Source organism: Saccopteryx bilineata, chromosome 3 (assembly GCF_036850765.1).
Source record: "Saccopteryx bilineata isolate mSacBil1 chromosome 3, mSacBil1_pri_phased_curated, whole genome shotgun sequence".
NCBI lineage: Eukaryota > Metazoa > Chordata > Mammalia > Chiroptera > Emballonuridae > Saccopteryx > Saccopteryx bilineata.
In genome coordinates, this window is record NC_089492.1 from 214,703,932 (window position 1) to 214,718,545 (window position 14,614).

A 14,614-nucleotide genomic window follows, 5' to 3' on the forward strand; every position below is an offset into this window, starting at 1 on the left:
TAAGATTTCTATTTTAAATTCTCTGTCATTTAGCTCCAAGGCTTCCAATATGTTGTCTTTTCTCCATAGATTTTTCCACATCTATTTGTGTTACCTCTCTTTCTTTTGTATCCATAATATTCGATTTCCTCTTTCTTATCGGCATCTGAGGGTAGTCTTATTGATAGCACTAATTAGAATTAATAAAGAGTAAAAAGAAGAAAAAAAAAAAAGGGTAAAACACCCCACAAAAAAAAACAGTAATAATTTATTATTTCCCCCTTTTTTTCTCTCTTCTCTTTCCCTCCTCTCCCCTCCTCAGGGAAATATCGTGCCTATAATGGAGGGCCTGATTTGGGGTGAAGAGTTCAAGGGGCAAAAAAAAGGGAGTAGGGACCTACTAAATGCAAAAAAAAAAAAAAAAAAAAAGGAAGAAAATCTTAGACAAGCATAAGATGATTTGCTTGTAAGTGATGGTCAACTAAGAGATATAATGAGAGGGATAAGAGGGAATCAGAAAAAAGGACCAAAAAAGAATAATAAAGAAGAAAAAATAAAAATAATAAGTAAAAATCTGTTGTATTAAGTGGAGCGAAGACTAAATACAATGGAGACCTTGGGTTGGGAGGACCCAAAATGCCACAAAAACAAACAAACAAGAGAAAAAAAAAATAAAAACAAAAGCAAAAAAGAGAAATAAAGCCAAAAAAAAGCCTTGAGTCCCAAATTAACTAATTTGTTTGTGATTGAGGATTATATGGGAGGAAAGTAAAATGAGCAAAGAAAAAACGAATAGAAAGGAAAAAATAAGAAAAAGAGAAAAACGAAGGAAGAAATAAAATAGGAGGAGAAAAAAACAAAATAAAGCAAGACAAAAAAAACAAAAACAAAAAAAAAACAAAAGAGGAGAGAGTGAGAGTTAAGTGTTTTGGAGTATAACCTTAAAGGAGGGTGAGGATGAAGAAGAAAAATAAAATGCAACACTCATGGGTAGTGTAGTTCAAGAAAGGGGAAGCATAAGATGGGCAGAGAATAGAAGGACCGAGGTGGAGGAAATAAAGGCAAAAAGATAGAAGAAACAAACAACAACAACAAAAAAAAAAAAATTAGTGGAACAAGTTGTAAAGTCTGTGGGTTTTTCTTGATTTTGAGAGGTTAACTTCTTCCTTTTTCTTTTCTCTCCCTCTTCCTAGTCGGTGACTCTGTACCCCAGGCTCTGCCCCTGTGTCACTCTTAGGTAGGGATTTGCAGTTGATGGGATTCTATGGCAATGTCATATAATTGGCTTTAGTCTTGCTGGAAGTAAAGGCTTGTTGGCGTTTGCAGGGTCCAACGATGAGAGAGTTTGCTTTTCTGGATTCTCTCTCCTAGTCCCCCCTTTCTGAATTAGCAGCCTGGTGATCCAGCTATAAGGCTGCAACTGCTTCTGCCTGGGGAGTAAGAGGCTCAAAGAGCTGGGAAATCCCCACTCTATCCCCACTCAGTGCAAGGCTTTGGGAAAGGCTCTGACAGTCAGGGCCTCCAGTGTAATCAGGCGGGGGTGGGAGTCAATTGTTGTCAAGGTGACTGTTCAGCGCCTAGCATTTAGTTGGACCTCTCAACCCAGGCTTTCCACACTTTGTAGCCTGTTTTTGCAGGGAAGAAGAGGCACTAGTCTCTGCTTACGACTAGTGTAGTATAGACCTTATTATCTGCCAAGTCCTTCTTGTTAGCGTTTATCCCTGAATATGGAGGCTCTATCAATCAGAAGTTGCCCCTGCCCCTTTAGTGAGAGGCACTAAAAAATATCACGCCTCTTGTCTTGGATCGCTGAACTAAGAGAGATCTTATCAATTAGAACCGAGGGTGCGCAGATTTTATGGGTTAAGCTAATTTCAGTGATTGGGTCGCAGCTGTGCTCCGGAAGGTATTTTTAGGCTGCCTGCGCGCACCCCTCCCCCAACGCTTGATTGTTAGCTTGAATGGCTGGGTGAGGTGCCCCGCCCACAGAGAGAATCTCCCAAGCCTCTCCCGCTCGCCCCGCCGCTGGCGGCTGGACCGCACCAGGCGCAGGATAATGGAGCCCCCTGGGTGTGCGGGCCAGCAGGGCGCCCTGGGCGCGTGGAATGCCCAAGGCACTCGCGCGAATGGGGCGCTCCGGGCACTGGTGGCCGGCGACCCCCACTCGCTGGTGCCCCCCACTCGCAGTGTGCGGGCCGCTGGGAACGTCAGCGGTGCTCAACCGAACCGGGCGCGCGCGCGGCTGCTCGCGGCAGCTCCCGGCGGCGGTTCGCCGTGGCCGCTCGCGGCGGCTCGCGTTCCCAAGTATATGGGCTGACTCACCGCAGGCACACTCCCTCGTGGCTTGAATGAGCGTGGCTGCGGTAGCTTCCTCCACACCCTCGTCTCTCAGATTCAAGTGATAACAGTCCTTTTGCTTTCAGTTTGTGTGGAACTCCAGAATGCTCCGAGGATAAATTTTTCTGTTTCTAGTTGATAAATTTGTTGTGATTTAGGGGAGAGCTGTCGGACGCGCTTCTCACGGCGCCATTTCCGTGACGTCCTATTATTATAATTATTATTGATTGCTTCTAGTGTTGACCAGGAGGCTCAACTGGAGCCAGTGATGCCTTGCTCAAGCTACTGACCTTTGGGCTCAAGCCAGCGACCTTGGGATCATGTCGATGATTACGTACTTAAGCTGGTGACCCTGTGCTCAAGCCAACAAGCCTGTGCTCTAGCTGGGGACCTCAGGGTTTCAAACTGGGGCCCTTGGCATCTCAGGCCGACACTAAATCCATTGTGCCACAAGTGGTCAGGCTATCCAAAATTCTTATTAAAACTTTATTGGACCTGACCAGGCGGGGCGCAGTGGATAGAGCATCGGACTGGGATGCAAAGACTCAGGTTCAAGACCCCGAGGTCGCCAGCTTGAGCGCTGGCTCATCTGGTCTGAGCAAAAGCTCACCAGCTTGAGCCCAAGGTCGCTGGCTCAAGCAAGAGGTTACTCGGTCTGCTGAAGGCCCGCGGTCAAGGCACATATGAGAAAGCAATCAATGAACAACTAAGTTGTTGCAATGTGCAACAAAAAACTAATGATTGATGTTTCTCATCTCTCCGTTCCTGTATGTCTGTCCCTGTCTATCCCTCTCTCTGTCTCTGTAAAGAAAAAAAATTTTTTTTTAAACTTTATTGGAAAGATGAGTGGGGAGGTGAAATGGGTGAGTTTGCTGGTGGTGGCAGATATAAGAGCTAGATCTGTATTTTTCACAGAAGGATATAAATTGATAATATCCAAAAGAGGAAGAGAAGTGGAATAGTATTATTTAGAAATATTAAAGTAAATAAGTGAGAAAAACAAAGAAAAGTGGTTGGCTCTAAGAAGCAGAAATCGGGTAGGGTTTGTTTTAGTTTATTTACAATTATGAATACAGTTAAGTTTAGGGGGACAATGACAATAGGAAGGCAGGTGGGACCTGCCTTCAACACAGATGCAGATCAACACAGATCAGTTCCTGGTCTGGGGTCCTGGAAGCAGGTGGTACCATGCACTGTGATGAGGATACAGGAAGAAGGATTTATTTGTGGAGTGGTTCATCCTGCCTCCCCTGCTTCATCATCTGTGACTAGGAAGAGCTAATTGTGAATTAGAACATCCTTCTCTAGTGTCACTATATCTATATGTGATCCCTAGACAGGCCTGATAAGAAAAGGAATGGCTGTCAAATTGTTTTCCATGTATTTGTTGGAACTGGGGGAATAAATATCAGTTTCTTCTAAGCTCAGAAGTTTATAGTATCAGCTGGGATAACAAAAAGACAACCACATCTGTGGTGTGGTGGGAGCTCTGAAACAGTAGAGAAGTAATCCCAAACACAGGGGTCCCCAAACTTTTTACACAGGGGGCCAGTTCACTGTCCCTCAGACCGTTGGAGGGCCGGACTATTAAAAAAAAACTATGAACAAATCCCTATGCACACTGCACATATCTTATTTTAAAGTAAAAAAACAAAACGGGAACAAATACAATATTTAAAATAAAGAACAAGTAAATTTAAATCAACAAACTGACCGGTATTTCAATGGGAACTATGCTCCTCTCACTGACCACCAATGAAAGAGGTGCCCCTTCCGGAAGTGCGGTAGTGGCCAGATAAATGGCCTCGGGGCCGCATGCGGCCCACGGCCGTAGTTTGAGGACCCCTGCCCAAACAGTTTTGATAATTTATCCCCATCAGTTAAAAGACCATCCTACACTCTCCTCTCTGAATGTGTATTGATTTATGTTTCATAGAGAGCTATATAGACAATAAAACAAGTAACATGAACATTTTAAGGAATGAGATAGTTGTGGATGTTAAAAGGAATTGCTAAATGCAGTGATTTTCTGATATTATTATGACTTCATAGTATCATTAGCTATTACATTATGGCACAATATATACGCTTAGGGCACAGTTCATCATTTAACAATACTAGATTTAGCCTACATTTTAGTTTTCTTGGTAACTTTATTTTTTCCAACTTATTTTCAGATCAGATTCCTTTTACATCTTTTTTTAATTCATGGCCAAGCAAGTTTTTATTAGGAATGTTAGTTTTCCCATTTTCTCTAGGATGAGCCCAATTTTTTTGCAGTAACCTTTATGGCCCTTGTCCATTTTTGTGAGGGTTAACTAAAGTGGATAATATACCCTAAGAAATGCTTAAGTGCATAAACCCTAAGTGGGGGGCTGTGCTGAAACAGTGCGGGTGCTACCACCGACCCCTACTTTAGAACATTTTCTCCCCCAGGATGCCTTGTACACCTAAGTGAAATGTGGGCACCTGGCATTCTGACCAAGTGAGGGCATCTTAGGGGTGATTTATCGTAATTCATCTATTAAAACCTGTAAATCTTAACTTTTCTTTGCTAGGTTAATACAGGTAGCAGTCCTAACTCTTTCTTCTCACATACTACTGAATGGTCTTGGGTACCCCCTTATGTGCGTGCACCCCACTTTGAAGGCTACGGCAGTAGAGAGCAAACTTTCACATTTCTTTTTGAGGTAAAGGGTCATGCAAGCTGAAAAGCAACAGCACCCTGGGCTGGATAGCTTACTTGCCGGCAGATTGGGCCAATGGGAGCAAGGTGCCTTCACTGAAACCGGTGTGTGCATTTTTCTAGGGCAAAGACGAAGCAAGAGCCGCCAGGTTCTCACAGGGCTTCATGACCCCGGTGAGGTTAAGAATGGCTAGCAACTTGTTTTGCCTTTTTCAAAACCTCAAGCTTCCATAGATCTTTTAGTCACTGATTTGATAAAACTGGAATTATCCTTGGTCATGTGACAGACTTAAAATTAGATGACATCACAAGTTCTGATTATTTGGAGAAAGTGTAGGTTTTCTCAATGACCGATGGCACTTTGAGGTGCTTCCTCCTTGACTTCTCACCAAGGTGCCAGTCTCAGGCTTCTGTGCTAAATCTTGCTTACTTTCCCATTCAAGCATCTTTAGCTTTTATGTAGCCCACTATGTGGAGGAATTTTCATCCACTTAAAGATCTTGTTTTTCTGCTTACAAATACTGTGCTTTCTTCCTTTGATGTTTTGGTCTTTAATAAATTAAGCTCATACAAATCCAAGTCATTCTTTACAGTTTAATGAAACAATTTGTAAGAGTCATGATTGCTCTTATTTATTTTATGCAGTTTCAGTTGCATGACTGCTCTGCAATTGTTGGGTCACTGTAATTTAGATCTTCATTGATTTCTGTTCCTTACTGGTTTTAGGGTATAGTCACTTTCACTTCGCCTGAGCTATGTTACACCTTAGCATCTCTCTGTCCTTTCTACACCTGTTGGTGATTGTCATTATGTGTGATAAAAGTTGCAGTGTTTCTCCTCCTGACTTAATTCTTGCTTGTAAAGTTGTGATTACAGCTTTCAAGGTTCCTGTACCGAGCACCCAGCCTGCTGCTAGAGGGTGTTGGATAAGTAGGGGTACAATGCAGGAATGTTTTAATCCTAAAACATTATCCTGTCTTTCTTTTGTTTTTAGTGAATTACCTTCTTTTCACTTGGCACAGTTTATTTTTTTTAATTTTTAACTCATTTTTAGAAAGGAGAGACAGAGAGGGAGAGAGAGGAGAGAGAGAGACAGAGAGAGAAGGGGGGAGGAGCTGGAAGCATCAACTCGCATATGTGCCTTGACCAGGCAAACCCAGGGTTTTGAACCGGCGACCTCAGCATTTCCAGGTCGACGCTTTATCCACTGTGCCACCACAGGTCAGGCCACAATTTCTTTTTTAACCACTGTATTTTTATTACAGGAATAAGCTGTCCAGTTGTGTGTGTGTGTGTGTGTGTGTGTGTGTGTGTGTCTGTCTGTCTGTCTGTCTGTCTATAATGCCCTTCACCTACCAGGGAACTAGGGCAAATCTACAAATTGGGAGGGGGGAGCAAGAAAGAACCCCCAGGAAAGAAAGATTAGGAAGCTTATACATTTATTTTTTCCTTGAGATCCTAGAATTTTTGAACCAAAATATCATTACCTTACCTTCCAAACTTTAGATGCCATTTTCTAAATTTAAGTTAGACTTATTAAAAAACAGCAATCTCATTATGTAACTTTGTTCATATGAACTCATTTTTTCCCTGCATTGCTATCATCAGTCGATATACTTGATTAGCACTGTCCTGTATTTCTCTAAGTGCCTCCTGTAGGCTGAAGGGGAAAGTTTTCATGCTAGCTTTTTCAGTTTTCCTTTTACGCATCACAGTGTTAGAAGCATTGCAACTGCTCTCTAAATACCAAGATGAAAAACTTCTGGAAGGATACAGTAGTGTAAATAATTTAATACCACCAGTGATCCATGTTCTCAGGGATCTGAAGGTTTGTGTGGGAGGATGTTGCTCCCAGGCACAGTTAAGATGCCACCTTCTTGGAAATTCTTCCTCAGTGCTCCCTGACAGGTGAATCCGTAGCACTTACCACTCCTTAGAGTATGCCTGTTTTATGGAATTTCCCCCTGGGTATCTGAACCCCTCTCCCCGGAGTTGGGCTCTGCTCACGGTGTAGCATTCACTGAGCTATTTGCTAACTGGAGAATGTGCATTTTCAAGTCTGTCTTCTACCAGGAGAGTGAGCATCTGGCGTTCAGCTTTGTGTCCTGAGCACCCCACGCAGTCATCCAGCACAGTAAATGTTTAGTAACTTGGTAGATTGAATCAAGAGGTAATTAAAACAGTTGCAGGGGAAACACATTTTAAAAGTCGTACTCTTTTGAAATGAGACTCGTGGTAAATGGCATTTTATTTCTGCAGATCCTTTTTTCTCCCCAAGTTTGTCTTATAGATGTTTTTACCTCTTTTGATACAGTAATCGTGATTGTTTTCCACCTGGTATCTGATTCCGATATTCTTGGTCTTGTTTCTAAATTGGTTGTGTCATGCTACTTGGTTTCCTCGTGTGCTTAGTGATGTTTTACTTCTGGTAAATGTGGCTTAAGAGTATTCGTTAGAGCACCCCAAGTCCTAGGGTGAGCCTCTGGAGAGGTCCGGATGTATTTGCTGGGAGACGGAGGGCAGTCCCTGTCTGGAGCCCCAGAACGAGGCAAGCTCAGGGTTCGGACATTCTCTGGCTGGCTCACCCAGGCATGAGGCTCAAAGGGCTGGGTTTTGGTTGTCATTCCTCAGGATAGGTCTATATTTTTAATTTCCCTTTTTTTCCATTTGAAACTACTCTGTAGGCCTCTACATTTTGATGGGCAGGCAGTTTGGGTGCTGGTTATTGTTCTAAGGGGCTAGCTCTTTGGGGCCCTTGTCTAAATTTGGAGGATCTCCTTTTATATCTTGGGTGGGCTTTGGACCTTACGTCTTGGCTCCCTTATTCCCCTTTCCGGGGCCACAGACTGAAGCCTAAGTGTGTGTGAATGCGATGGGCTCCAACTTCGCCAGGCTCCTCCAAGATTGGCCTGGGAGTTCTTTACTCTCTTTAATTTTTTAAAGCATTCTTAGGAACATCTTTATCACAAGTGTTCTTTTTTTCAATTGAGATATATTTGATATATAACCTTGTGTAAATTCAAGGTGTACAACATGTTGGTTTGTGCATTATGTATTGTAATATGAATGGCGTCACAGCTATAGTTAGCTCCTTGATCATGGCCCATGGTTATCATTTCCTTTTTGTGCTGAGACGAAGATCTAGTCACTTAAGCAAGTTTGACATTTATAGTATAGTATTGTCTGTATTCACTGTACTGTGCATTAGATTCCCGGACTTGTCTACTATTAACTCTTTAGTCTTTCACAGTTTCTCAATCAATTTTGACCAGGAACTGCAAGGCAAACAAAAGCTTTATTTGGAGGTCTTTTTTTTTAGGAATTGCAATCCAGGATACACAGATTTATGTAAAAACCCAACTGTGTTCTGAGAGAGAAAGTAGGGGACAGAATTTATAAATACAGAGAAGGGGAGCTTCTGAAGGAGTCACACAGGTTTGCTTTGGAAGAGCTGTGATTGGTGTTCTCAGGAAGACTTGCATTATGCTCTGTATACATGATTAATTGCTTATGCCTATTGTTAGGTGACCATTTTATTTAATAGACAGTTCAGGAGATCAGTCTGTTCCAAGAACTGTATCAGGATATAGCCATTTAGTTTAGCCAAGTTCAAATGTTCACTTCTGCATGGTATGGGTTCTATTAGCTCAATTTCCTGGAGGCCTGCCAGCTCCATTTTAGACTGTTCTCTTGATGATATCAACTCCATTTTGCTGTTTTTCTTTTACAAGGTACTTTCTTGCATTTTATCTAGCATCTTTCTTTTCTTTCCTTCTCCCTCCTTATTTTTCTCCCCTCCCTCCCTCCCTCCCTCCCTCCCTCCCTCCCTCCCTCCCTTCCTCCCTCCTTCCCTCCCTCCCTCCCTCCCTCCCTCCCTCCCTCCCTCCCTCCCTCCCTCCCTTCCTTCCTTCCTTCCTTCCTTCCTTCCTTCCTTCCTTCCTTCCTTCCTTCCTTCCTTCCTTCCTTCTTTCCTCCCTTCCTTTCTTCTTTCCTGGCAGGAAAATTATGAACAACCTAACCTACTAATTCTGGAAATAGGTCTAAAAATCTATTTAAAAACAAAATCATTAACAATTGTATATAAGTTTAAAAGTCCTAAGTCTAAAACTATCTCTCCCCATTAGGCTTCTTTTAAACTTGTTAGTGAAGGTAGATACAGATCATAAGTCAATATAAAAATATGTCGTTTAGACATTTCAGATGAAAAGTTCCCCAAGATTAACCCCCAATTATAATAAAGCTTCCCTAGAAATGAGTAGCTTGATTGATTGGCTAAACTTATTAGAATTTATACATTAAATTTATTATCCAGGCACTTCCTATCATAAGAAACAGAAATCTAATTCAGACTGGCTTAATTCCCAAAGGTTATTTATTAGCGCAGTTGAATGTGTTGGGAAGATGGCTGTAGGCACAGCTAGATCCAAGAACTCAGACTCTGTCATTAGGTCTGGTGTCTGTCTGTTGTGTGTTCTGTTAGCTCTGCTCTCTGGCGACCTCTCCTCTAATGGTGAGATGGCTTCCAGGAACTTCAGACTCACAGGCTATGCTTTATGTCTGGGATCTCCAGACATAAACTTTGTGGATTAGGTATCTAACAGTAAAAGTTAAGCATATATCCCTAGTATGTGTATTTTATTTATAAATCACATGCTATTATATAGCACTGTTATTCTATGTGTTATGTTACATTAATCAGTAACAGTTTAATTTTTTGTTTTCCACATCCGACCTTTGGGATAACTTACTGGAAAGACCACATCTCTCCCATCAGTAATAATGACTTTCCTGTGACCACATTGCATTGGTTCTTTTTGGCCTAGCTTGAGTCATGTGCCCACTCCTGAACCCAGAGCCCTTGAAATAATAGAAGCAAAGTTTACTAATGTCAGGTGACAGATATCTGACTAGGCATAAATACAGAGATGCTATTTTAGCTTTTTTAAGGTATTTATATTTTAGGAACTTGTAATTACTGATATAGTACCAATAAAGATTCTCTATATCTATAACAACTTAATTTCACTCATGTATACTAAACTTCTGTGATTTCACATTTGGAGCACATGAATGTGTTCCATCTAATTTTTGTTAATACTCCATTGACAGGTGAGTGCTCTATATCAAAATGTAAGAATTAATAATGAGTTTTGAAAATATAATTTTATTCTCATCATTTTTAAATTGCCATTTTGAACAAGATAAGTAGCTCTGTGGACAAGCAAATACTATAATAAAGGGTCCTGAATAATTTTCAGATTTCTAAAGAGAAAACAAGTTCACTGGTTGCAGAGAGTCTTGTTTTGAGAGTGATCCAAGCATGCGAATGCAAAGTGTCATTTGGGAGCTTTCTGGTAAGCGGGATGCTCCCTGTATTTAAAAGTTGACCTTCTGTGGCAGCAGGGCAATGGCTCACCTCGATTCTGACGTGAAGGAAGACTGTCTGAGGGAAGACCTGAAGTTTTACTTTATGAACCCTTGTGAAAAATATCGAGCCAGACACCAGATTCCATGGAAACTGGGTTTGCAGATTTTGAAGATAGTGATGGTCACCACACAGGTAATTTATGAGTTCATTATTTGTTGTTGTTGTTTTACCCCAAGATGAAACTGTTTTTACTTGTTCTGCCACTTGACTTTTGTTCTGGGATGTCCACACTCAAGTTTCATAAAACTGTAAAATTACGTTGACCCTGCAAGGCAGATGGTAGGTTGAAATTCATTTAAACTGACAACCTTGTTTTAATAACAGATTACTAAATCCTGCTTCCTGTTTCCACAGGTTCTTTAAATATAGATAAATGTAGATCTGTATTTCAGGGTGTGGGTTTCCAAATTTGAATGAGGCACTTAGGCTGGTGAAGGCTGTTCAGTCCAAAGTAATTTCTGTCCTTGAAATCTCTCATCTTTATCCAAATATATGTTGCTTACAGATAGATATTTTTGAAATTTGCATTTTTGACCTTAAAGACTTAAAGGATACTAAGTTTTCCTTTCATCAGTGGCCGCATGCTCTGAGTAAGTACTAGTGCCTGGCGCTATAGGGAGCAGGGCAAGGCCACATCGAGGTCTTTCTGTGTTGGCGAGCCCTTTATCGCCAGTATCACAACAGCCATCAGACTGGTTATTTATATAGTTTTGGGGCCTGTTGTATGGATGCATTTTCAGGGAGGTGTCTCTCTAAATAACTCCATTTGAAACACATGGACTTTTCAAAACACGACTGATTGGAGGTATTTGGCTCCATTGGCAAATAATCATTCTGTTATCAATGTAAAAGTGTTTGTAAAGCTGTTATTTCTGGAACACAGAAATAAACATGTTTCTAAAAAACTTCCACCTAGCTTTAGAGAGGAGAGGAGGTTTCTGCTGTAACTGAAGGTGCACCTCTATTCTGCATTCATAAAGAGGTCTTTTCATTAGATGATATGCTGTACCAGCTCTAGCTCATCAAGTTTCAGGGCAGGGGTCCCCAAATTACGGCCCGGCCCGTGGGCCGCATGCGGCCCCCTGAGGCCATTTATCCAGCCCCCGCCGCACTTCCAGAAGGGGAACCTCTTTCATTGGTGGTCAATGAGAGGAGCATAGTTCCCATTGAAATACTGGTCAGTTTGTTGGTTTAAATTTACTTGTTCTTTATTTTAAATATTGTATTTGTTCCTGTTTTGTTTTTTTTTTACTTAAAATAAGATATGTGCAATATGCATAGGGATTTGTTCATAGTTTTTTTTATAGTCTGGCCCTCCAACGGTCTGAGGGACAGTGAACTGGCCCCTATGTAAAAAGTTTGGGGACCCCTGTTTTAGGGTGTCCAGGCTTCTTAAAAAAAAAGAGCCCTGGCTGGTGGCACAGTGGATTAAGTGTCATCTGGGAGCACTGAGGTTGCCAGTTTGTTTCTGTGGTTGTCAGTTTGATCCTGGGGCTGCCCGCTGGAGCTCTGGTCAGGCATGGGAAGCAATCAGTGGATGCACAACTAAGTGGAACAAGTTGATATTTCTTTCTCTCTCTCCCTTCCTCTCTTTACAAAACAAACAAGCAAAAAACAACAAAAAGCAAGGTTGAGATACAGGGCTATAGTTAAATGTATATGTTTACCTTCTTCTTTTTTAAATTTTTTCATTTTAATTCTTTTAAAGTTTGAATTTTGAGCCATGGCTCAAAAGCTGAATGGTTCAAGCAAAGTTGGCCCCGGGCACTGAGGATGGCTCCATGGCCTCACCTCAAGTGCTAAAATAGCTCAGTTGCTCAGCAACAGAGCGTCGTCCCGGGTGGGCAGAGCATTGCCTGGTAGGGGGCTTGCTGGGTGCATCCTGGTTGGGGCACATGCAGGCTCTGTCTCTGCTTCCCACCTCTCACTTCATTAAGAAAAATAATGTATGAAGCACCTTGTATGCCATGCTTTCTGTGGGTCTTTCAGTTGTGGATATGTTACTGCTGCAGACAGCTAACCTAACACGTAGCATTAGTGTTTGCCATGTGCCAGGCACAGTAAGTGCTTTGTGTATGTTAACTCAATTTCATCCTTACTGCGAATCTGAGAAGTAGGTTCAGTTACTGCCCCCTTTCGTGAATAAGGAAACTGGGACAAAGACAGTTAAGTAATTCGCTAATGGCCATTCAGTTAGAAGTGACAGAGCTCTAATTTGAGCCCTAGCAATCTGGTTCTGAAGTTCATACTCTTATTCTCATTGTTTCTACGCTAAATATAGGTCCTCAGATTTTGCAGTCTATGAACACAGATATGTTAACTAGGCTATTTCTAGTCTTCATCTTATGCCTACCTTTCTTATCCACATACATACCAATCCATTCAATGCTAAGATCAGATTAATTTTTCTTAGAATTCCTTCACTGTGTCACTCTCCCGCACAGACACTTGTGTAGAACCGTTTCCCACAGAGGAAACTCTTGACATGTAGCTTGCTATCCACAGATTTTCAGTTTGCTTCAACCTGCCTTCCCAACAGATTCTCATCTATTATTTCCTCCCCAAATCCCACCCACATGGCCCTAGCCTGTGATCTTACTCTGTTTATTCCTCTAAGTCCGCAGGGGTTCCCCTTCTCCCCCAGTTTGCAGGCACTTTTTGTGCAGGCGTACTCTGTCTCCCCTAACAAAAATTAAGAGGGGTGATTAAATTTCTGTTTGCCTGTAGGATACTCTAAGAAGGTTTGGTACTTGGGTGTTACGTAATTGCATACATTTCCTTCCTTCAAATCCTGTTTTCCTTTTCAGTCTCGTTTAGCACTCCACCCTCGGTTCTAATGGAATGGGTGGCATTTTATCAGGGCAATGAGAAGGCAACTTTTTTTTAGACATTCCAACTCCTCATTCTGTCATTTATAATCTTGAAAGAGGTACCTACATTCTTTTGCTAGTTTTACTCTTTTCCTCCCGTATTCTTTGTATGTTATTAGAGTGGCATCTTGTTTTACCTGGGGCAGGATATTTTCTCCTACACTGATGGATTTCATAATCAGGTCTTAAATTCTCAATCTTTGTGTAATTATTTTTCTGTCATATTATATTCTTAACAAATCTTAAGATCTAGTTAGTGGGACTAAGATGCATTTTTGTGTCAATTCCTTTTTAAAAATAACCTTATTTGGCCAATCTTGTCATCTCCTCACTCTTGCTCTGAGGGGTGTGTTTGGTCTGCCACAGCAGGCAGGGGCCTCACAGTCCCCTTTTCAGGGTTCCTCTCCTCCAGTGAGAGATGCCTTGAAAATCCCAAGCCTTGCCTGATGCTGGGCTGCACATGTGGATCTTGGCTTGTTCTCTGGAGAGTAGAATGGAGAAACCACCTTGTTCCTGATGCCAGATGGGGTGGTTCCAAGCAGGAATCACACCTCTAGTTCTCTCATTCTCAAACTGAACTTAAATAAGGTGGTGGCTTAAAATAACAGCAAATGGTATGCCGCATTTTTGGTCAAGTTATCCATTCCCCCTTCAGGGTGTGTGTGTGTGTGTGTGTGTGTGTGTGTGTGTGTGTGTGTGTGTGTGTGTGTGTGTGTGTGTTTTAGCTTAATTTAAGCATGGGAGGAATGGGTCTCCTATCACTACTTCTAGAGTTGGCAGCATTGCAGTTTGAGAGGTAGTGTAACCAAATGGTCAAGAGAATGAACAGACCGATGTGATCCTCATTCTGACACTTTCTAGCTGTCCCATCTTGTATATGTTATGTGACTTGTTTACATATAATCCCCATATGTTATGTGGGATTATATTCACCAACGGGTTTAGTATTTGACTCTGACATTGTGATGGGCACTAATGTAGTTCCCAGATACATACTAATTGGGGGAAAAAAATCCTGTGCTTATGGATCCCAGTGTCATATGTCCCTCATAGAGTGTTGGGGAGTTAAGTGAAAAATAAACAATATACATGTGAGATACTGTGCCTGGCACTCTTTAGATAAGAGTTGTCATTCAACACCATGTAGTGCTGCTATCTTGCCCACATTGGATGCCAGTTTGGCAGAGTAGACACTCAGCAAACTTTGGTTGAAGAACTTAATTTTTGTGTGTGTACCAGTATTTTCATTTGTGTGTCAGTATTTTAAACAAAACTTTGACATAACCATGTGCTTTGTTTGCATGGTTTCCCAAT

General features: G+C 41.7%; 1 protein-coding gene across 1 annotated transcript in view; it reads left to right on the forward strand.

The window, feature by feature from the left end:
• Positions 1-14,614, forward strand: part of MCOLN2 (mucolipin TRP cation channel 2) — a 61,052-nt gene that overhangs the window by 12,674 nt on the left and 33,764 nt on the right. Inside the window, exon 2 of the mRNA XM_066268767.1 lies at positions 10,406-10,562. Coding sequence (XP_066124864.1) covers positions 10,406-10,562 — 157 coding nt within the window. The remainder of the gene's footprint in view (positions 1-10,405; positions 10,563-14,614) is intronic.